General features: G+C 38.0%; 1 protein-coding gene across 6 annotated transcripts in view; it reads right to left on the bottom strand.

Annotated features, from left to right (window-relative positions):
- Positions 1 to 25,544, bottom strand: part of rims2a (regulating synaptic membrane exocytosis 2a) — a 189,238-nt gene that overhangs the window by 23,155 nt on the left and 140,539 nt on the right. For 5 of the 6 annotated variants that reach the window (XM_058376388.1, XM_058376387.1, XM_058376390.1 and 2 more), the window contains one exon: positions 14,947 to 15,191. The exons of the other annotated variant lie outside the window; for it this stretch is intronic. In XM_058376388.1, coding sequence (XP_058232371.1) covers positions 14,947 to 15,191 — 245 coding nt within the window. The remainder of the gene's footprint in view (positions 1 to 14,946; positions 15,192 to 25,544) is intronic. 6 annotated transcript variants of the gene reach the window in all.

Genomic DNA, 25,544 nt, shown 5'->3' with positions numbered 1-25,544 from the left:
GTGTCTTATTTAAGCCACCTTGGATGTTTATTATTATAGTATACGTTTCTCATTGACTAAAGGCTGAAATAGTATAGTTCCAGTGTATTTTGCTGATCTCCTGAAGTAATATATCCAATCGTGCACCATGAATCAAGGGAACATCAGACGTACATCACTAAGCAAGTCTTTGAGCTTGAAATACATTTCTGAGGATGTATCCCAGAACCAACTCCATATATAAGTGTAAATAAAAATCGTTGGCTTGGGAAAGCCTAAATCCATACCTTTTTCGCTCACTGTTTTAAAACGTATTAACAATGTGATTAATGGCTCTCATTGATCTTTACCCTGAGTGCCTCTGATAATCTCACTAACCTCACTCTACCCCATTATATCTCATAAATCTTTCAAAGTTTTCATCCGAACATTTCTTTTCCATTTCTTTACAATTTTCTCAGGGAGTATTCCCATTTCTGTCCTCGATATTTTCTGGTCCTGATCCGAATGTCTGTAAATCTGCATTGCTGATAATATTTAAACTTTTTGCTGGCTGTTAATGTTAAGGTTTGCATTGACTAAAGCTCTGAATGGGTTAGCTCTTTTGCTGATCTCCTGAAGCAGTAAAAACCCAACCTGGGCAATCCATTGAGGCATAATGATAGTACTGAGGATCGTTTTCAGTGAAGCTGATGGGTTTTTCTTGCATTGCCACACAAATCTGAAGCAGCTAGTTCAATATGTTTAAACATTTCCAGATTAAAACATGTTTAATTTGTGTTTCAACTTATTTTGTTTAGTCATTTGTTGGAATTTTCATAGTATACAGTGGTTTTGTAGCATGATTCATTAACCTGACCTTGTAATCACAATTGTGGCAGAATTGGTGGCAATAGTGTGGAATTGTGCTTTTAACAGTAAAAGTGGAAATGTAATATAATATAATGTTCTCTACAGCAACAGTTTCCTGATCATAAAGTCATAAAAAGGTGCAAACCCTGACTCTAACCCTAAGCATAATCACCTTCATCACTCGGGTCAATGTAAGTGTGAGCTTATGATGGTCATGGACGAACAAAATCCTTGTCATTTGGTGCAGGGTCCCCAGCGCTCTGTATAAACAACAAGAATTTATAATGAATAGAACTGTATATGAAATATTTGTTCCTGTAGTTGAACTGTGTCTATGTTATTGATCTGATGCTGGTACTGCTGGACTTTCAGCATAACATTAATCTTGAAACTGCCTGGTGTGAAACCTGAGCTTCAAAGTGAATCCGTACAGATCATCTGCCTCTCTGCAATGCAGCACGGTTGGCCATCTATGGACTGCTGTGCACACCACATGTCTCTCTCCTTCTCTATCTCTCTATCTGTAGCCATGCACCGACTGGGTCAAACACAGCACAGATGTCTGCAACCGAAGGCGCACTGACCAAGCCTTACAAACACACAATGCTGCAAACAGAACTTGGTTCAAATAGCTGGGTAAGTAGAATGAAATAGACCATAAAATAAAAAACGGAATAAATAAATCCAGGTCCTTTAAATAAGCCGTATATCAACAAAACATTGCTTTTTGGTGTCAGGATTTTGCATGATTACAGTGTTTTAAAACACACAGCGCTTTACAGTCCTCGATTCGGATTGGTAAGAAGGTTCTCAGTGTAAAATTTTCCATCACCCTAGCTATCTACTAAACTAGCATCTACGAGCTCTGCTAGTCATCATGGATTATGAGAAGTGTAAACGGAAGCCTTTTAACAATTTTGTCATTTATCCTGTAATTGCTACAACCCAAATTCTAGCTAAAGCTGCTAAAGGGCCTAAATATGGAACAAAAATCAAGGTGTTAAAACCAACCTGTCTCTTTAAGTACGAAACAAACGATTTTTGATTTAATTCATCCATCTCTAACTTACACTTCCATCTGTTTGTGCACATGCATACGCCATTCTGAATATCCCAAAGCATCTGCAGGGGATTTTCTATTTCAATATTATTGATATTGCTAGTTAATTGAGATGAAGTTACCAGCGAGCGTCGTCTACGAGGCTTAGCTGAGCGTATGTGGCTTTCTTATTGCAGGAGTACAGAAAAAGAAATAAAGAAGGTCTGGGAAGCTTAGCAAGGTCAGACAAGACAGAGATAACATAACACGGATAACTTTAATCTCTTAGCCACAACAGCAGCATCGCTTTACCTTCTTTGAGACCCAAACAGAAATGAATACATTTATATCTCGCGTTTATTCACCTGCAAATTACATACAGTGCATAAAACTCTCTACTAGCTGTGCAGTGATCCGTAAAGAGATCCTTTATAAAGGTAAGTAAAAATTCATAGCAGTGCTTCAACATTTTATCAGCGTGAATGTCAATATTGCTACGCCAAAATGCTGCGTAAGACAATAAAACTACTGAACTATTTTGGGCCTCTGTTGCTCAGGGATCTTACAATGTTTGTGTTTTTTTCTGCTGATGAAGACATTTCTGGGTGGGGTGTGATTATGAGGCATGAGTATTTCAATTTTCAGCCGAAAATTGTTTATCAGCAGCTCGGGGTTTGTCCTTCTCTTCAATAATGGAGCCCTATGAATCTACATCCTGCAGGCCAGGTCATAAAGATTAATTACACCTTAAGGATCTGCCTGAATTACAGAGCTCATAACCCAAGTTTGGGTCAGGACACTTAAAATTGCGTAAAAGACAAGATAATAGATAACATTATGAAAATAACATTAACAAGGAGTTTAGTAAAGAAAATTATAGCCTGATGCTAATTATACAGCAAATTATCGGATCTTTTCAGGAAATGTTTAAACCTCTTGACTCTTCATATTTGATATTCATCAAATACATTATTATTTTTTTTTTATATTTGGTGTTCAATCTCTGAACGTTCAAGAAACCTGTAAAGCATATGTTAATATGCATAATAGAACAGTATAAATAATAGAATAGAATAATATAAGCTCAGTTATATCACTTTGTTTACCACTTTTGTTTACCTTTTGCCACAAGAAATAGAAGAAGCGTTTTAAAAACGTAATGGAATATAAAAAAAAAAACATACTGTGAGATTTTTCTCGCGTAAAAGTGTATAAAACAGGAAACAGACTGTCTCAGCCTACCTCAGGTTTCAGTAGATCATAGACCACTGCCTTTAAACACAAGCATTTGCCTTTAAGTTCAGGGATAAAAAATGCTGACTTGTTGAGCAGTTGACTTGTTTCTTATTTCTTTGTCATCAAATGTAATATGATGTAACCTTAAAATGAGGAAACGGTTAAAAATGAAAACTTCTATCTTATCCTATATGAAGATAAAATGCAAGTTTTGAAATAAGTAGTGTATTGCTGCATGAACTGTTGTAATTAGCAGATTCATGGCAACATATTGAGGTTTCAGACTTTTTCAAAATGGCTTCCACCATCTTTATCTGTCAGCTTATAAAACAGCATTGAATCCACTATATACTCTTATTAAAGTAAATTCTTTTGAAGCTATGAGTTAAATCAAGGTCACGAAATTGTCATACTATATATAACCTGATTTCGTCTACTATAATATGACGGAAATGTAAATTATAGCACTGGTGTCACATCATTACCAACAAGTATTGTGGCCTACAAACATGGCCGTACTGGACACCACTTCCTAGATTGCACATTTACTTCCTTGAACACCGTGACTGGACTTCTGATTAGATCTATTTCCAATCACACACACACTCACAGTCACTTGTATAAAATAGACTTTCACATACACTCCATTCGAGAGGTAGATGCTTAGTCAATGTTACTATAAGGCCTTTGCTTACTGTTTCTGGCTTTCTAGATTGCCCTTGTTTGCCTGTGTTCTTGCCTATAGCCCAGTGTATTCTGGTTACTGATCACCTGACCTGTGTCTGTTGAGTTGTGTCATTAAATCTGCCTCTCTTTCAGCCTCTCTGTCATGACATTTAATAGCAATGACACAACATATGCAGTTGTAATACAGATTCTAAAACTTACAGACAACACGAATCCTCACTAGAGTTAATTTAATTATATTGTTTAAATCTTATTTTCCTGATATGCTTGAATATTTCCCATATTATACAAGTTGAAAAAGTCTACGTAAACTAAACAGCACTGTTGCAAATGTTCCAAATGCTAGTTAGATCCCAGTTGGACCTTCAGTACAGATCCTACAGTCTCTTGACCTGTTTTTTTATTTTCATTTTTTTTTTCTTTCAATTTATCGACTGTTATCAATTTATCAAAAAATGTGTAAATACTGTTAGATAACTGATTTAAAAATGTTATGGAAAAAATGATAACGTTTGCTATCTGTAACACGATTCATGAAACAGTCCTATCTAACACAATATAATTAACAATTATTTTCTTCTACTTATTATTATTATTAATGTTATTATTATTTCATAAGACTATGGTAGCAGTTTGCAGATCGTTGTTGGTCAGCTAGAAACAGCCCAAGCCCTGTATGCATGGTTCAGAACAGAAGATCCAAGAAAAGTCTGAACACAGACGACACAAAGGATGTCTCTCTGCCCCATACCAGAATAAGACACATACGGTGTGAGTCATTTTAAAATTGAGCACATTCAATCCTAAATATAGCACTGTCTCAGGATGTACCATCCCGCTTTCTTTGTACCTTTTGGCACAATGAATCTAGCTTTCACTGAGCCAAGAAGGTGGGGAGAAAAAAGAAAGCAATCTTTTTTTTTTACATAGCCTACAGCTTCCCGGTAAAGCATATTTGTGGAGAGTTTGAGGGGGGATAAAAGAATAGAAATCCTGAAATAGTTCTTCAAACGATCAAGTTATTAAAGTCGCATTGCTATTAACATTATTTCCAACATAAATTCTGACAAGTCAGCAACCTGATTGGCATGCTTTACCGAAATACTGAGCATAAATAAATGTTTATACTGAGTATAAACTAAATAATCCGAATCACTGAAATTCGTCGAAAGCTTTTGAAGACTCGTGCTCAACCTCGAGTGCAGAAACACACCTCTGAAACCATAGTTGCTGAGAAAATAAGTGGTAAAACTATTTCTCTCACCGTACATGCTTTGGGAAAGATCTGGATGGTTAGCCTGCATCTGGAAATACTGCACGAGACATCCCAGAAGTCATCGTTTGCAGATGCTCACCTTGAATCATACCTCACTCTTTTATAAACATGCATAGAGAAACCAAATCAGACATTTCTCCATTCAATCCTGTGTTTTGGAAACCTGAATGTCTAGGCTGAAAAAAATGGTAGCTAACAAACGGTAAAAATGTATGACGAGCTACATGTTCACTAACTAGCTAACTAACTAACTTCACTGTATTGTGCTGAAGCTAATTGCGTTGTATTACGTATGTGCAGTGAAGTTAGTGTTCATGTAGCTCATCATACATTATTACCATTTTTTCAGCCATCGACTGGAAAACTTCCAGTTAGTGTAGCGTTAGTGTTTCTTTCAAGGCGATACAACCCTTCTAAAATCCATACACTAGATGATAGAGTACATATTGCACAGAGTGACTGCATAGTGTGTAGTATGTTACTTAAGACACAAACAAATGGTCGGCTAAGATCATGCAAATCATGTCATTTCACGAGTTTTAAAAACATATAGGATTTCTTTTTCTTTACTTGTCCACTAGCCAACTATGCATTAAAAACATTAATAACACTGAGCTAGAATTTACTCATCACAGGTGTCTGGGATACTGATTTGTCCACCATTGTAAGATCATTCAGTGAGACACTGGTTCTCTAAAACCACAATCTATGTGCCAGGTAAGTTCATTTGTCTTCTGTGCTCGCTCATATATGTGGATATACTGCAGAGCAAGCTACACTGTACTCCTGATTTAATAAAGTGTCATTTATACAGGGAATTAGGAATTTAATGATGAAGGTTCTTGGCTAGTAACAAGAAAGTTATGAGTTTAAAATCCCAGGACAGCCTGAGACACTGTTGTGCCCTTGAGCAACTCTTTGCATCCATTGCCTCAGCCTCAGACACTTTGCCCATGGCTCAAAGAGCATATGATATTTTTGTACACTTGCAGTCAGATTGGCTTTCTGCACTTCTGTACACTGATTTCCATTTGGGGGGTGGGGGGGGGGTGTTTGAACACTATGACGCAATGAGATTTTGGAAGAATATAATTACTGGACTGGGAAAAAAAAAAAGTGGTCTGCTGTGGTCAAGTAGTGTGGTGGTCTGTGAAAACCTAGATGCTGCTATGGCTGTTGAAAGTAATAATAAAAACATGCTTTGTCTAAAAATCTTCCCAGAGTTAGACGCTATAACTTTAAAAAGTCATAAATATATTTCATGAATACAAAGGAAATGTTTATGTGTTGGGAAATGTTGTGACTCCGCTTAAAGATGTTTAATATTTTGAATGTCAAAGTAAATGTCATGCTTTGATCACGTTGTTGTGTGCCTTTTCACTTAAAACTAAATAAAACAATTCAGTTTGTAATCAGATACCAGATGTCAAATTGTCAGCAATAATTCTGCGCTTCAGTTGTAGCTTGTTTTTTTTTTGTTGTTTTTTTTTTCCGGAGGACTTGCTAGAACTTTCTGGTTAAGGTGCATGCAAAAGAGAAACTGTTTAGAATCTTCATCTTCTTTCGGCTTTTCCCTTCAGGGGTGGCCACAGCCAATCATCTCTCTCCACCTATCCCAATCTTCTGCATCCTCAACACTTGCAACCACTAGCTTCATATCCTCATTTATTCCATCCATATACCTCCTCTTTGGCCTGCATCCTGCCTGGCAGCTCCATGTCCAACATTCTCCTACCAATATACTCACTCTCCCTCCTCTGAACATGTCCAAACCTTCTTAATCTGGCCTCCATAACTTCGTCCCCCAAACGTCCAACATGAGCTGTCCCTCTGATGTACTCGTTCCTAATCCTGTCCAACCGTGTCCCTCCCAAAGAGAACCTCAACATCTTCAGCTCTGCTACCTCCAGCTCTGACTCCTGTCTCTTCCTCAGTGACACTGTCTCTAAACCATACAACATGGCCGGTCTCACCACTGTCTTGTACACCTTCCACTTGATTCTCGCTGATATTTTTTGAACTCCCGACACCCAGACACTCCCGCCTGCACTCGCTTCTTCACCTCTTTCCCACACTCTCCATTAAATTTTCAGAATGATGTGATTCTTAAGGGATTATGGAAGGGTTTATCTAAGAGTACTTCCCATTAAAAAATATATATCTTCACCACATTTTTTGGATGTCATAATAAAGGAAAACCAGAAAGAACACCAGCTCACGTGACTACTGAGCTCACACTTACTCAGCTCTCCATCTCTGTCAGTTTGTATAAAAGCATCTGCCAACATAATTAATATCAAGTAGGTCAATATGAATAAGGTTTATTATTAGTACAGGATTCGTTGACTGCAGTACTTGCAACTCTATACAGTCATGAAACAGTAAAATAGACCTTAGTCCTGTTATTGCGAATCGTAGGTATGATAGATGAAGCAGTGGAGTACACGTGACACCAAATGCAATTATGTGCCTTGCCCAGTGAGCACCACATCCTCAGTGAAACGTGATGCTGCCAAAGTGATGAACACTGTAATGCGGTTAAAGTGAAGCTGAAGCCTTTTCCCTAAGGACTGAGCAGAGTACGGTGTGATTTGAATAACATGGAAATAGGACAAATGTTTCTTTTATACGTAGAGGACAACAACACCAACAACATCCAGTCCTGTATCCAATTACAGGATCCACTTTTCGTTCCTAGCATGAAGAGTGAGAGAGAAACTGTGAGAGTGTAGAGTGTGCTGTAGGGTGAGACTACACGTGACTGCGTCTCATGCTTAGCTAGTCTTCGCAAGTCCCAGGAGATGACAAAAGTGCTGGTGAGCATTCACAAAGCACATTCTGCACATTACGGCAGAGAAAAGGAGGTCAGAGCAGCTCACGAAGCCTGAAATAACACCCTTTTGATCAGTGAGGCAGAAAAGCAAAAACACTGTGAGTTGGAGTTTTGTGGATGTGTACTATATATGTGTGTGTGTGTGTGTGTGTGTGTGTGTGTGTGGGGTAAGTGCAACATCAGGACATCACCCATACCATTCCGAGATGAACAGTCCAGATTTCTCCTGAAGCTTGCTGATTGCTGCACCCTTGGCAATAGCATGAGTCTCTGAGTCTCTATACCCCTGCACCTGGTTATCAGAAATGTTCTCAACCCTGTTTCTATGAGCCTGTGGAGACTTGCATCTTTAACATGTGCAATTTTAGCTTCAGATGCAATGTATAGAGTGGTGTCAGAGCAAATTAATTCGTTTTGCACCAGCAGCCTGAAAGTTACCTCAGGAGCCACTGTATGCACAATTTAGTACAAACCAACAGCTTGTATTAAATTAAGGAAGCCTATTTCTGCCAGTTGGAAGCCAAGTTACAGCATTTCCTAAACCTGAATAACGAGCAGGTTTTTCAACATGATGCTTTAGCATCTCAAAACAATCAGAAAGAAATCAGCAAATATGGCTTCATATTAGAGTTGTATTTGCAGGAGCTGGTCCGAATAACCCTACTACCCTACCAAAGGAGAAGTAGGTATGAATTCTTAGCACATTAGCTTTAAGTGCAAGTGCTATAGTTATTAAAAGTTGTTCCTTGTGGCTAAACCGTACTTGTTTAAAAACACATGCTTTAATGATTGTAGAATATGGATTTTAGCATATATTTTTTACATAAACTGATCAGAGCGTACTGTATTATCAGCAGAGCAGTAGGTACTGAATCGAATGACTTGCTGTTATGCTTTCTGTTTTCTGTGACTCTCTTCGAGATGTGAACTTGAGAACAAACAGCACATGCTAAAACCTCATTTAAATATCGTTCCTCCCCCGATATTGCACATCACGTCATTCATGTGATTATTCTTTGCAAATCACCCACAACATGCCATTGCAGACGCAAATCAGTACTTGTTATTTGGGATATTACTAAACCAGGGCCTGTATGCTCGGTGTTCTTGCGAATGCATTATCATATGTTAGACAGTAACAAGGGAACAGACTTGTACAAGATCTCAAAGTTTATATTAAAATCTACACAATGCCGAATAATACTTCACGGAATCAAGCGAGCTACAGGATGACTAATAACGATTTCATTTTCACACCGCAGATCAGGCGAGATCCAGATGTCACTTTACAGCGTTCTTCACTAATGTAAACAATGACCCTATAACTAATGACTGAGTAAAAAAAAACAAAAAACTTTGTTTTTAATTACTGGCATCAGTAGCATTTCAGACTATACCAAGAAGTTTCAGTCATTAAGAGTAAGAAAAATGTCCTGGTGGCTTTATAATACAGTACGATAATTAGTCACCGTTTTGCTAGCTGATAGTTTTGTATTGTATTTTATCCCATCACATTCTTTTATACATTTTTTAAAAATTGCAATTATGTCTTTTCTTAGTACTGGCTGGAATCTTATAAACAATCTGTTATCAAATCCCTAATTATAAAACCTGACCTCAGCCTCCATCAGATATCAAACATCCCATTTATATTCAAGATCTTAAAAAAGGCTCTATCATAGTAGTTATGCTCATACATTCATGAGTCTGGATTTAGGCGCCATCATAGCATAGAGAGAGCGCTGGTTAAAATAGTAGTTGTCCTACTAATTACCACTGATCAGGTTTGATCAGGTTGCTTGATCTTTTGACACCACTGATCGTACAAATTCTCCTTGAAAGACTGGAAAATGTTGTTGGAGTTAAGGGAACAGCCCTCTCCGGGCTCACGTCTTATTTGAATGACCATTATCATTGTGTAGATGTAAATGACTTTTCGAAACATACCAAGGTAAAGTTTGGTGTAGCTTAATAGGCAGTGTTGGGCAGTAGTGTCGCTAAAAGTAGCGATGCTACTAGTTTAACTACATTTCTCAGTAGCGTGATGTTAGCGTTGTTGTTTTCTGAATCAAATAGCTTTTCAGTTGCGAAGCTACACTGAAGTAGTGCAGTAGTGACCACACAAGCTACATTTATCGATCCCTGATTGGCAAATGACGCCACAGCCATTCATGGAGCTGTGTGGCCGACAAAAGTGTTTCCGTATAACGGTGATTTCTTCTTCTCTGTGTGTTAAGCCTTCGCGGTTGGCATCCAGCTTTTTGGTGCATTACTGCCACCTTTTGCTCCAGACAGTGACCAATTACTGGACTGACACACCAGAAATTCACTTGATGAAAAGATGGCAGAGGGAGAGGAATTGATCCTGACACACAAGGTGCTTATTGTGCAACCCCAAAACAAAGCTGCGCTCAACCTCGAAGACATCAAACACAAATTTGAGGACGAATCCCAAATTAGCTTGCTAACACAACAAGTGCAATTCCACCACTAGACAGCTTTTTTCACTTTTTTTAGCAGAGAAAAATATATAATGAATCATGTTTTCCCTTATGATTTTAATTTAACCTCCAAATGTAAGTGTTCTATCCAGATAAATATCCAGAAACAATTCATATTTAATTTAGGTCATTATTTTAGTGAGTTTTTCACAAAAATGTTTTTTTTTTCATAAGCCAACTAATGGTGTAGTTAATCAATTTTGCAGTAAAACAGAGTAAAAAAAATCACAATATGCTGTATTAATATGAAGGATTTTTTCTGAATTTTTTTATACGTGTTTTACCTGTATTTTGTTTTATCTGAATTTTGCACTGCATTGCATTGTGTTTTACGGTTAATGGAAATATCTGTAAAATTAAATTTACTTAGAGTTTGTCCTGCAAATGTGTCCAAGTGAATACACTCTCAACACATGGTTTTATTATTATTATTATTATTATTATTATTATTATTATGTGGATCACATTTTTTTGTTTGTTAGTTTTTGTTGACAAATTTGTTTCGACTGTTTGGTTAGTTAAGTACAGTAAACAGCCGTTAAGTAAGTAAACAATTGAACTGAACAATTATGCCTTCTGTTTCATTTACAGTTTTATTGATCACTGATATAGCAATCACTTGGAATGAATGTGGTTCAATATAAAAATAAAATTTTTAAAAAGAGCTTCGATGTAGTAAGCTACTTTTGCCATGTTGCTGTAGCTTAGCTTGCTACATTTACCAGGGGTGTAGCTTCAGTGTAGTGAAGCTTCATTTAACATAGAGTAACGGATAGCTTAGCTCGCTACATTTTCCAAGTAGCTTGCCCAACACTGTTAATAGGGTTGAAGAACATGCAAAGGACAATCTTAATTTCCTCCTACCGAATCCTTCATGTTCTATAAAAACATGCACCGTCCTGTTTTATTACTTAACAGGATGTCTTTGTAGACATTTTAGAATCCCCTATATGATCACAGAAGCATCTCTGTATCCACCTTGGCTATGGACTTTCTTTTGATAACCAATTTAAGTGGGCAGCCAGATGTAATGAGGTAATTTTACTGAACATCTAATCATTTAATAATTGTAAAAGGCATCTGGCTCTGGCTGATATGCTTAATGTCCAGTGGTAAAAACTAGTTTAATGAGGCCACAGAACACATTTGAGCATTTGTACAAACCATAGAAAGTGCATTTATATGCCAAAAGCCTGCAAACTGTAAGCACTTACTTCAACCTAAATGTCTAATTGTAAAATTTGTTCCATCATGCAGCCTCAACAAACCTGATCTATCCTGACTCGCCAGATGCCAGATTGTGAGTAAGCGTTATGCTTAGATATATATCACTTTCAAACAATGACTCCTCTGCTAAAATGTATTGCTTTCTTACTGCAACTCACTGAACGTACCAAGAGAATAAGAAATGAACATTTAAATGGTAGTAGTCCCTACTATAGATTGTCGTATATACGCAGTAGCAATCTCAACAACGTCAATCCAGAAGCTTCTACGCCAAATTCCAGTAACAGCCAAGCTTCTGGCACTTGTCATTCTGGGCTCCAGATTGCTCTCACTGCGACACTTCCTCCTGGCCATCGCGCATCTTTCATTTCCACTCCAGTCTCTAGTCCATCTGGCACGAATGGGACCACGTTTGCAGACATTGCACAGTGAAAGGACTTTAGAATTACTAAACGGAAAAAAAAGGACACGTGGCCACGTGCTGTCTAGTCACAAGCGGCTTAGGACTGCACTGCTATACGTACAGTACAGCGAGTGATGGTGGGTCAATCAAAAAATCTACACATGAGAGCAACAAAGGTGAATAATAGCGAAGATGAGTTCATTTAAAAATGAATTACTGCTGTTCTTTGTGTCCACACGTGTTCAAACAGAACTACAGCCTGGACATCATGTTCAGACCTGATGATTCAAGGGGTCAGCGTCAAGTAGTCGGCAGGTCAGTATCTTTTCTTCTGTCTCTCTCTCTCTCTCTATCTGTGTCTCAGCGTATTCTGTCTCAGTGTACTCTGTCTCACATAGATCAATGATCATTAAACATTCTCATTGATGACATCCACTGAAAAAAAAAATCAATAATGAGTAGGAAATTGGCACAGATGATACACTGGGCAGACACAAGCGCTTTTTTACAAACATGATTGAATAGGCCTGCTTCATCAGATGCAACTGATGTACGGTTTTGTACAGCAATTAGAAGTTTCGTGCGAGCAATTAGAAGTTTGTAAATTAAAAAACCTTTGACTGATAGAGAGCTACTGCTGAGTCCTGATGCAAGTATTAATCATCAGCTGATCAGATCGTTTTGAAATGTCTTAATGGGATAAACTGGTTGCCCAATTGTCCTGCAATCTATCATATTTTTACTTTAAACAAACTAAAGCCATTGTCATCATAGATAGATAGATAGATAGATAGATAGATAGATAGATAGATAGATAGATAGATAGATAGATAGATAAGAGTGATGTACATGGGTTTGAAAAACTGTTGAGGAACTTCTGATGTAGAATATTGAGGAACTTGACAGAAACAGATCTGCCCCAATATGGATATCTTTGAGTATATATATATATATATATATATGTAATATATGTAATTAAACTTGATTACAATATAAGCATAATATGGTTTATGATAGTGGTCAGTGACCTGGGTAACACTTTACAGTATAGAAAGTAAAATAAAGATTGACATTCTTACTATCTTAAATTTCTACCTGTGTCTTATTAAAGAATACCTTTCCAGATTTGCACAGAAATTCTATAAATATAGTGTTTGCACATTTGAGCCCCCCCCCACCACAATACATCAAGTATAGCACACAGCATATGATGTCAGCTATTGTCATCTCTTAATGAATGGTTATTATAGTCAAATGTAGTGCCTTCCTATAGTTTTTTCTATAATGATGGTAATTACAGGCTTCCGGTTTGTAAAAAAGCATTCATTTGTCAGATGGGAGAATGAATGAAAGATGTGTGAGCATTTCTGGCTCCATTGTTCTGTCACTTCCTGAACACAGTGTACAAGGTTTCTCTATAGTACAGAGTTACCATGATTACTTGTTCCAGCAAATAATAAGTATTTACATATTGTAAATTGGTTGGTATAAATGGGCTGGCAGACAAATACCCAGAGCATTTCTAAGAAAAAACACCCAATATAGTCTCAATGTAGCAATCTATTTCAGATGTTTTGCTGTTAACAAATGTCATAAGGTAGGTTATTTTGTATTCTTGTAAAACTAAGAACACCACAAATGTTTATTAAAAAACAGAACTATATGAAGAAGGCTGTGGCTGATTTCCTTCTAGCCCAGACTGTAGATTCATGCAGCCTATCAGTGATGATGATGTTAGTGGACTGCACAGAATGAAACACAACCATAGATTATGTGCTGTTATTTTAACTGATGCCTTCATAACATACCAACAAAATGCCTCAGAAAAGACAGACTCAGCACAGATTGTCTACACAAAATTGACAAAAACCAGCGTTTTGTGTTGTCTAGAATGAAAGACTTAAAACATTTGTGCTTTATTACCATGCTCAAAGACAACATAGCATGAACCTAGTGTGAGTGTGATGGTTTCTTATTATTCTATGAGATATTATGATATAACATTATGATAATTATGGTAATATGATATTAGCTATGGATAGATATTAGCCATCGCTGCTTATATCATTAAAATGATGTTTTTTTTTTCGGGAAATATAATCAAATTCATGTTCATTTCTCACAATGACTTGAACCATACTGTAAATAAATCGAATATAAAAAAAGATGCTCTGTTCAGTACTGAATTATTCAGTAGAATTCACTGCTGGCTTGAACGTGATACAAATACAATATGTAAATGCAGCTATTGCATCATCAGTCTACTTTGGGAAAAAATAAATAAGAAATTCGGCTCGTGCTCCAGAGCACAGCGAACACCTGCAGACCTGTGAATATGAATGCATCGAGGCATGACGAGAGTAACACCCACCGTTTCGGTCTAACGTGCCGTTATAAATAAAACATGCAAGGCAGCTATGGCAACATGAACAGACTGCAAAGTCTGCAAAAGAGTCACGGACACTAGAGAACCAGCTGAAATTTTCTACTCGGACACGCCGCTTTGAAAAAGACTCGGAGGACAAGGGCAAGCAACTTGTTTCAGGAAAAAAAAACAACAACGATAAAATGGGAGAGGAATGACGCACAGCGGCACCTGTTAACGGCAGCGAAGGAGGAAAAACATTTCAATGATCTGGGAGAGAAAGAGGAAGTGAAAGTGAACGTCTTTGTTCGTAGAATTCCTTCTTCCAGGTTCCTGTAAAGAATATTTCAACTTTTTCCCCTAAAGCTGAACAGACAGCAGAGGTAAAACCTGTCAGATAAAAAAAGAGTTCAAGCGCTGAAATCTCAAGGTTCATCGAAAGGGAAGGAAGGAGGGAATCAAAAACATATGAAAGACAGATCGAGAAAAAAACACCAAACATACACAGACAGACAGACACACACATACATACAAATATTTCGTCTTACCTGTTTGGCTGAGTTGTGAGGTGCTGCGGCTCTTGCGGGACATGCCCACCACGGCGGCCATCTTTGCCCCGATGCTCGAGCGCCTTTTTTTGAGGTTTCCGCCCACCATGCCCACGGCCGTGTCCGATTGGCTGCCGTCTGTCTTCTCCAGGCTGCACATATCCCCGCCGATGCTAGTGCTCTTGGTCAGATTGGTTCCACTTGTCACGCCCATTTGCCTGTTTTTCATTTTGGATGCAAAGTCGCTGTCAGTGGACCGCAGGAGCCGTCGGAAGGGAAGGAAAGAAAGGGATGGAGGAAAAGGGGGAGAGAGAGAGAGAAAGAGGGAGGAAAAAAGGAAAAAAGATGAGCAAGGGATTCAAGGGAAATCAGGATTCGCGGGAAGGTTAAAGTCTTGGATGGAATAGAGTCAGTTTGGAGTTTGATGTAAAGTCCCAGTATAGAGTGCAAGCTCAGAACTGGCCTTTAAAATGGATTATATTTATAAAATTATAATCTGCAAGCAGTAATCGTTACGAATCTGGAATACTAACCAAAAAGTGGTACCTGGTACCAAGCTGTCAGTGGCTCTAGAGCAAGTCCATCAAGCCTAATCTGCTCAGCTAAAGCAATACTCTTTGGAGAAATGTAATAAATATTGCCATTAATCAGTAAACATAAGCTTCCTGGGAAGATACTGTCTCTAATTTTAGCTTTTCAAACTACAATGAGAATACACTCTATAATCGCTGCTATTTTATAGACTGAACACACAACAAACCTTATCAAGTTACTGAATCTGGAGCTTTTCTAATATACTGTTAAACAACTGCCTTAATACACTGACAACACACAATACATCTTCAACAAGCAGCACTACACTAGATCCTGTCTGCACCGCTATGCTGCACTGTAGCTAGGTTAGTTAGCTAGAGGTAATCTTAACATCAATTCCTGCTAACATTATCACAAGTTACGTATTAGCTGATACAGACATTCCTAGACAGTCTATTTGGATAAAACATTTCTCATTACTGATGAACCCACTTTCCAGCATAGGGCTCTGTATGTGATTCAAAATCTCCTACAACAATATAACATTATAACAATAAAAAAACTATTTTCTGCTCAATCATGATAAATAATAATTATATGAATCCATACAGCTATTTATTTGCTCTGTCTGATTATTTCATTTACAAGGTCATTTAATTCGTCCAACTAGTATGGAGTTTTATGGTTGAGTCCCAAGGCTAAATCCCAAGGCTATAATCAAGACATAAACTACATCATTTCAAATGCCCTTGTGCACTAAATACTGTTCTGAGCTTCTCTGTCACGCCTGAAGTACAGCTTCGGAGAATACCTGAACTTTAAAGAGCTAAATATAGCTTGGTCTTTCATTCGTGCAGTTTGACTTCGTGTTCCACTAAAATGTTTCGGCAGAAATAAGAAAGCATGAGGAAATTAAGTGATGGTGGACTGATGGTGAACATCCTGAATCAAAGCTCCTAATAAGATTTGGTTGAGTGTTAATGTGTCTGACTGATCACCCTGATTCTGTTTGCACAAACAAACCTGGAGAGGAAAAGCAATTAAAGCACTTTAGCCCTATTCGAACGTGATACGGTTTCGTGCGTAGCTGTGTTTTGCTTTTTCTCCCATCAAGCCCAATGTAGCTCTTGTTCATCAGCAAACTTCCAAAGAGATCTGAGATTCCACGTGTACGTTTATAGCCAGATGTTTGCTTTCAGCTGTTTCTATCAGCCAGAAATCCATCATTCCGTCCATTTTCTGTACCACTTATCCTTCACGGGGAAACGAAGCATGAGTCTTAATTAGGCTTTGAGCAAAACAGCACTGTCTGTGGCCTGCTTTAATTTGGATATGGTACATTAAATCAACATAAATAACATAAAAATTACACAATGAAAAAAAACAACAACAATATTGTATCTTCCCAAGTCATAGAAGCAATAATACTGCACTATGCTGCATCAGGGAGCTTTTCTAATTTATTTAGGATCATTAAAATCTGGTGGATTAAAGGATTCATTTATTTCAACACACACATCAGCTCATTCATACCTTAAAATCAATCTATTCCAATAGAATTATTAGCTCATCAATCGGGGTGAACGGTCATGCGATGAGACATTTACACCAAAGATTATGGGTGGTGATATTTTTTAAAAATTTATTTAATTTTTGTGTATTTATTCCCCCCCTGGATGTCACGTTTATATGCTATTTTGACAGACACCCTTATCCAGAGTGACTTGCATTTTAACTAGGTTTTTTTGTTATACAGCTAAGCATTTGAGGGTTAAGGGCCTTGCTCAGGGACCCAGCAAAGGCAACTGGGTGGAACTGGGATTAGAATGAACAACATTCTGATTAGTAATCCTATGCCTTAACCACACGCCGCATAAAGAAAATACCATAAGCAGGTAATATCCAACTAACACTTCAAGATTTCTTCAAACAAAAATTTCAATTATTTGTTTCAGCCCTTAGCCCTGCGTTTTCTAATGTACTGCATCAACTATATATGTTAGAAATGACAAGACTAGACTAGACTAAAATTGCACTACAATACATTCAACATCAACATTTACCACTTCACAACAGATGAAAATTAAGAGAAATACTCAATTTCTTTCTATGGATGCTGTTCTGAGGCTGGAGTCTACAACGATCTCTGTGTTCAAGACGTATGGGACAAAAGGGTCTGCTTTAAACGTAAATCCTGACAGCTACATTGTGCCTGCAAATTTTAATGACACGATTCAGAATTATTCCACAACCTATTAGGCCCTGACCTGTTAAAGAGCAAAAAAAAAAAAACCAAATCCTGTCCAGTTACCTGTTCAATTGCTGTTAGAGGATATTGGAGGTACTAAAGGATGTTCAACCTGATTGGCAGTTGTATTTTTAGAGGCCTACTGTGGCTCTACTGACAGGAACACGATTCACTCTGGACACGGCACTAATTATACAGGCCACACTGGAGTCCATCTTGCATCACAGACTCATTATTCTGAGAGGTGCGTCAGCATTTGTCTGGCAGTGACAGGGGAGCAAATCGCAATTACCTCGCCCTCATCTCCATAATGAGCAGGTCTTGGGGTGTCTTTTTTTTTTTGATACACACACACACACATATGCATTATCTTTCCAGCCAGAGAGCAGTGCAAAATGCTAGTGTGGTCAATTAATCGATAAAGCTGCTTCTGCTGCTTCTACAGTGTTACTTTGGCAGACTTTTTTTTTTTTGAAGCAGGAGCTCATTTTATGTGATAAAAGTAGAGTCACGGCATTTGGATTGATTTTATCCCGTTTTGGCTCGAATTTCTATTCGGATTTCGTTTGCCATTTGGCTAAATCTCACTTTCCCGCCTAGAAAAACAGGAGGGTGAAATCTTCATCTTTTCTCCAAGATACATCAAATCTTTTTGTTTTTAAACGGCCGTTTACAGGTATCACAGGTCACAGAGAACCCAAACAAGCTTGTCTCCTTCCACATTCAGAGCTAACAGAAGATATATGTAGCCAAATTCTTTGGGAAAAACACTAGTAACACTGCCTATACAGCTCGGGAAAAAGCATGCACAAAACCCCAACTACTAATGCTTAATACATTGAGGCAGGAGGATATATGCATAAGAAGAAAACATAGAAGACTGAATGGGAAAGTCCAGGGTTTATTGTATGCATAAAAGGGAAAACTACACTTCTGAGTATTTCAGTATATACCTGCACGACATTTTTATCCATAACAAGTAGAATGCTGCCTATAATATAAGCAAATAGCTGACAATCCAAGGTGTGTGATTTAGCTTAAAGTTTGTGTATCATCATACATCACTTATTTGATATGACGATTAATCATATCACTGATTACGATGCCACATCCACACCACATCTTGAAATTCCTCTTATAAGCACAGCAATCGCTATAATATAATCGCTGAATCATTTTAAACCTCTTTTTTTTATCCATTTGTAGTGATGTTCAATGTTGTCCTGTTTCTGTGAAACCCTGAAGCCCAAATCCCTTCTTCCTGAAAATACAGCTGTCCCTGCTCTAGATGTCCAAAAGCACTGACACTAGAGACTCCTTCCACAAAATATCTCTCCTTACAAAAAACCTTCATCATGCCAATGTTTTGAAAAAATCCATTTATATGGCATTTCCGCTATGCGAGTTTCTGAGAATGTTGTTATTACAGAAAAAATATTCAGTTCCTCCAAGATTTCACTGTTTTTTTGTGATTGTCGTGACCAAATATGCTTGATATTTTTTTGTGTGTTTTTTGAACTTCTTTGTGTGGAAAACTACACCGATCAGGCATAACATTATGAGCAGTGAATAACATTGATTATCTCCTCATCATGGCACCTGTTAGTGGGTGGGATATATTAGGCAGCAAGTGAACATCAACAAAGTTGATGTGTTAGAAGCAGGAAAAATTAAGGATTTGAGTGAGTTTGATGAAGGGCCAAATTGTGATGGCTAGATGACTGAATCAGAGAATCTCCAAAACTGCAGCTCTTGTGGGGTGTTCCCGGTGTGCAGTGGTCAGTATCTATCAAAAGTAGTCCAAAGAAGGCACAGTAGTGAACAGGGTCATGGGCGGCCAAGGCTCATCGATGCAAGTGGTCAACGAAGGCTGGCCTGTGTGGTCTGATACAACAGACGAGCTACTGTTGCTCAAATTGCTGTAGAAGTTAATGCTGATTCTGATAGAAAGGTGTCAGAATACACAGTGCATGACAGGTCAGGGCTGTTTTGCAGCAAAAGGGGGACCAACACAATATTAGGCAGGTGGTCATAATGTTGTGCCTGATCGTTGTATTTGAATTGGTGATTCTTCTTTTAAACTACTACCAGTGAAGACACACATCTAATTACTTTCTATGATAGCTGTACTCATGCTCAACACACATGAATCAAAGAGGGCTTGGCTAAATGAGCATTCGTTATTTGTTGTCCTCAGAATATCTTGATTTTGTGTTCATTTCTTTGATCACAGCATCACAACATCCTGGAGGGACTAAACTAGCCTATTAACCATAGCCTTTCAGCTGGAACTTCTGCCCCGGCTGCTGTTCTAGAAAATGAATCAACTCCTTCTGACCAAATCTAATCAAACATTTTCCAAAAAATTTCATGTTTTCATTAGTAATGCAGTGCAGGTTTTGGAAATGGCAACCTAAATGAACCCTACAACATTGTTTCTTATCTTTAGAGGCTGTCAAGCTAGTGAATTATAAATGTCTGATCAAATTAAATGTGTCCCAGTATCATATCATAAAAAGATCCTGTTTACTGAGCTACCATTTCATCCATTCCCATTTTAAGCAAGCAGACAAAACCACCATATGTCATATAAATCTGTCACCCACCTGGAAATATTTTACAGAGTGACCACTGCATAAAGAATAACGTTAATTGTATTGCGCATTCTGAACCGAAAGTGCAGTCACAGTGTGCTTTCACAGTGGTATACTGGCACAAATAAATCAACAGAAATGTGTGTGTGTGTGTGTAAGAAAGCGGCAGAGCCTAAAAAATACAATGCAAGACCTTCTAATGAACACAGAAAAAGACAGATTGAGTTCAACACTTGGGCAAAGATCTGCTCCTGTCAGCCAGGAAGCCATTTCAGAGCTTGCAAGTCACTCTAACAGGAATAAACTCAGTTCACCGAGGTAAATTAGTTTGCCAGGGTTGGCTCGGGTAACCCCTGCCCCGTTGAGAAAGCACACATGGCTTGGTGTGAATGCCAGGCCACAAAGCAAAGTCCTGATTCTTCTGCGAAGCATCACAGAGGGTCTCTGACAGTGCTCTGTACAATTATTCTCTTTAATGCTTAAACCACAAAGGCATGGTCCAGAAACACACTGCACTTTTAATGAAGTTGGTATTCCCTAAAAGCACACTGCCTGGAGTCAGGGCTAAAATTCTTCAAGAGAAAAAAAAAATCTGTGAATTATGGCCTTGTTTACAGCGTAAACGTAATCTTATGTTCTCAATCTTGGAGTCCTGAGATACCAAGGGGGTCGCAGGAGATTTTTATTGCCACAGCCAGCCATGACCGGGAGTCTAGAGAGCAAATCCAGGGATTAGCCAATCATTGGCATCTGTGAAGTAAATGAATCAATAACTCAGGTAGCATCATTGCCTCTGCTAACAGTCTTCTACTTCGCATCCTGTCATTATTATTCCAACAGTATTGGCTTCAACTCAAATGATAATCAAGTAAAGAAAAAGTCTGGACCGAGGAGTCTGCCAAGGAGACGAGGCACTAAATGCTAAAGCTGTAAATAAGAACAGCCTGTCAGACTGTGTTCTCCAAGAGGAGAAATTACTGCAGCCAGCGCCAAAAAGCATGCTTGCATCTCCACTAATGGTTAAGGAACGTTTCTCTTCCAAGACGATCTGGCATAAAGACGCTTATCTCGCCGTAAATGTACTTGGAACGAAGCAGCTGCTCTATAGGGATGCGTCTCCTAGTCTTGTAGTACACCGTGTCCTGCTCAAGCAGACTGCAATACATGCTCTAGGCCATGATCCTCTTTCCTCAGAGAAAATACATGGCATCCCACACTCTGTGAAAGGACCTGTATGGAAGCATAGAGGAGTTTAGATGCCTGGGCTTCTAAGCAAAGGAGATTATGAAATTGATCAAAGTCTTTCAGTCGAATGCAACACTGGAACAGTCTTTTACAGGATACTAACTTGTTTCATGGTTCTTCCACAACATAACTATAAACTATAAAAGCGTGACGTGATTTTCTTTAATAAAGGTTATGTGTAACAGCTGACAGATTGCTAACAGTAAATACACAATGACATACCACAGGTTTATAATAATGCACTAGTTATAAAATGTTATGGTTTCTATAGCAACAGCTAATTCGCTGGCACTCGTATGGCATCTATTGTTATTAAATAGTGCTCTGGTGAAGTGGAATAAAACAGTTCCAGATATGTTATTAGTAAAATAAGAATCAACTTCTTGGCCTCACACCACAGCATCATTGATTATTTCCTGATAACTGCACACTCATTTACATTTCCAGCATTTGGCAGACACCCTTATCTAGAGCAACTTACATTCTGTCTCATTTTATACAATTGAGGGTCTTGCTCAGGAGCCCAGCAGCTTGGTGGACCTGGGATTCAAACTCTCAACCTTCCAAACAGAAGCTACAACATCCAATGAATAAAACACACATTTTGTTTGATTTCTTCCTTTCTTGCAATGTTAGTTTTGTGACAGGGCACTAACAATTCTGGAGAATGGAATCGAACAGAACAGATGACCTGTTGGCTCGGTTTGTTCCTCCTAATAACCTGAAGGACAGAAAGTGCCATGCAATTAGTATAATTTCTGCAGGCTACGTGATGCATAACAATGGTTTCCATGGGAACCATGGCTCTAGACAACCTAATCCATCATATTTGTCAGGCCACTTTGGTTTGGCCAAGAAACCATGTATGCTACAGTTATAAAACAATTAAAACACAGATGTTGGGGTGCTGGAGCACTTTATATTACATGGTACACACTACTGTTATTTCTAATGAGAGCTCCAGCAGGTGACTGGCTATATGATTCAGGTTTAAATGGCAGATCAGAATTCAAGATAAAGCTAACACTTTACTTGATTGAATAGTTTTGATCCAGCTGACTTGACTTTCTTACTTGCATAAATGTCTTATTGTGCACAGTGGGAATTAAACCTGGTGTTTATTTCAGCTCAGACTATTACCATATTCATGTGGCCACTCAGGAGGTCTTGTTTCTGGGAAACACAGCCCAGTGCAAGAGAAGAGAGAGTTTAAATATGGTAAACAGGGACAAAATGTCAGAGCACTAACCAGCCCCTACTGGCTTTGTCCACTGTCGGCCAGTTTTCTCATAGTTTAAATGATTCGAGTTTAGAATCTGCAAATGCTGATATAAATAATCTCTAAAACTATCAGGACATGTACGTTGGTTCTCACGTCTGTTCAGACCACAAATATCTTCACCTCCACCCTAAACTTAACACCCACTATGAAAGGCTTCAGTTTTTGTGTGAACTAAGGAGGAGGAAATGCAAAAAGAAAAGGCAAAAACTAAACAATACATACTCTATTTTACCCAGAAGCCAAATAATGGAATTTGAGTCTGTTTTGTGTCATGCCACACTCCACAGTGGTGGTTAATAGCTCATATGTAAGGAAGCAATCTTCAAGAATTTCTCGTTTTTCATACGTATTTCTGTTCTAGCTTACTAGGTGAAATATATTTATAGAAAAGTTCCAAAAAACTCCAAAAATGATTGGTTTTTCCCCATGAATGTTTATACCTTCAAATTAAATGGTGATATCAAACTCTCTGAGATGCCCCAAGTGCTTGATCATAAGCGTCTAAAATCTGAAGGTGTTATCTTCAACCACTAAAAGTCCATGTAAGGTTATCCCAACAGAGGTAAAAGTCTAACACTAAAAGCCGACAGAGTTCTAATTAACTTCATATCAGACGCGTGGCTATAAAATACTTCGTTCGTTTATACTGATTGAAAAGCCGATTTTCTTTCAGCCGTCACAGCGGAACACCAGTGTACTGGTAAAAGGGTTAAATAAAACCGAACAAAATGCAATAGCGACTTCAGAACTTCAGTTGAAGTGCATACAGAAAGGCAATGCCTGAATCTGCATTTTATTCATTCGCACCGATGGTCTGCTTCGAGCCATAACCTTTAAATAAATGTGTGCAACAGCAAGGCAAGTGAAAGCAATGCTAATGTAATTCCGTTTCATCGTCAGGCTCCAGACTGATCAAATGCCAGTCACGCTGTACACTCTATTACAGACGCTAGCATTTAATGTCTCGGCACTTAGCGTTCTTCTATATGTGTCTGCAAAATTATACATGCATGTTACACCATGAATTAATTATACGTGTACAGTATCCTACTGGTTGTTTTATAAACTGATAAAAATGTGATCAATAAATAAATAAGTAATTGTTTGCAAATTTCTATAAAAGGAATAAAACGTCTTAGATGAACTTTGGCAAATAAAAGACACATACTGAAAAATGTGCGATAAAGACAAATTATGTTTTGTATTTTTTCCCCCTACATTTTTTCCTATATTAATGGTTTATATTTCTGTATTTACGTCTCATGTATTTTACTCTCTATGTACCGCTTGTATTAGTTCATCATTTGTTTTGTGTATGTTTTGCCATATGTGCCTTTGTTTCAGCTTTGTTTTAGTCCTGTCTCCGCCCCTGTCATGCCATTGGTCTGTTACCCACTGTGTTCACCTGTTTCATGTTAACCCTTTATTAGTTTGTCTTTGTTTACTTATCCTGCCTTCAAGTCCTCCTCGAAAGTTTGAGAAAACCTCTTTTATCGTTTTGCATATCGTAAACAAGAATTTAAGTACGCCTATCTGCAATACAAAGAAACAACACAAATTACAGTTAACTTATTTTCCGGCAGATTTATACCCTGAAGTGCCAAGTCTTGTCGACTGTTTGGAATGATCACCAAGCTGTCGTTTCTGTTTCCTAGTAAATATACCTAACTATTTTGTCTATTAGATTTCCACAATTACTGGACTCCACATTATAAATAGCATGCTGGTTTTACACTATGCCTCCCACTCCAAAATTACACTTACTACTAATCATTTTTTAGTGGCCCTTAATTAACTTTCTTTGTAGAACCTGTGCTGCATGAATAAGCAACTTGAGAGAAAGAAAGCTATAAAATATAATAGATTATTAGTACTACTTTTGAAGTAGCATGGTTTGGAATTAGGTTAGAGCCTTTTCTGAAAGGGTCCTTCGAGAACGCTTTGGATTGACGGCTCTATAGACAACATTCAAGCGTTTAATTCAGAGGAACCAACTGAAGATGCTTTCAGAATATACATAGAACATAGAGGTGTCTTTCGACAGAATCTACAAGAAGTTACCGATCTGTTCTTTTCACTGTTTACATGAGAAGGTTTTGCGTGTTTGCATTATGGTCATAATCTATGATCGTATTTACTTTTACTTTCCCAAACACTAATAGAAATATTCTAGTTCTACTGCATAGACCATAGATGGCATTACAACAGTTAAGATTTTTATACAACCAGTTTAAAGTGAATAATTAGGTTAGTTATTAGGCTAGTTGAGAAAGACAGTAATGCGTCCTTTGAGACAGCGAAATCTTTTTAAATACACACAGTGACGTGCTTGCTGTTCTAATAACCCTCTCCATCACTAACTATTCCTTTATTAACTCTAGATAGGAATAGCTTTAATGATGTCACGTCTCCAAATTCCCAATGAAACTACATTTCTAATTGCTTTCTAATTAGGTTAATGTTGGTCTTATGGGTCCACTATATGCAGAACAAAGTACGACGACTTTTCCCTGTACTTTCTTTAGGGAAGAATGTGCAAATGTTGGGTAAAGCTTGCCCTCAACAATCCCAGGTCCGACCTGCCCCACACATCTTATGCATGACTATGCATTACAGCTTGACGCTTTTGAGCTGAGCAACCGAACAAGATTATGCAAAACTACAACTTCTATCTTAATATAGCATTCGAGGCTGG

This window comes from Hemibagrus wyckioides, linkage group LG23, assembly GCF_019097595.1.
Source record: "Hemibagrus wyckioides isolate EC202008001 linkage group LG23, SWU_Hwy_1.0, whole genome shotgun sequence".
Classification (NCBI taxonomy): domain Eukaryota; kingdom Metazoa; phylum Chordata; class Actinopteri; order Siluriformes; family Bagridae; genus Hemibagrus; species Hemibagrus wyckioides.
The sequence above is the reverse complement of the archived record's forward strand: the minus strand, read 5'-3'. Positions and strand labels throughout refer to the sequence as shown.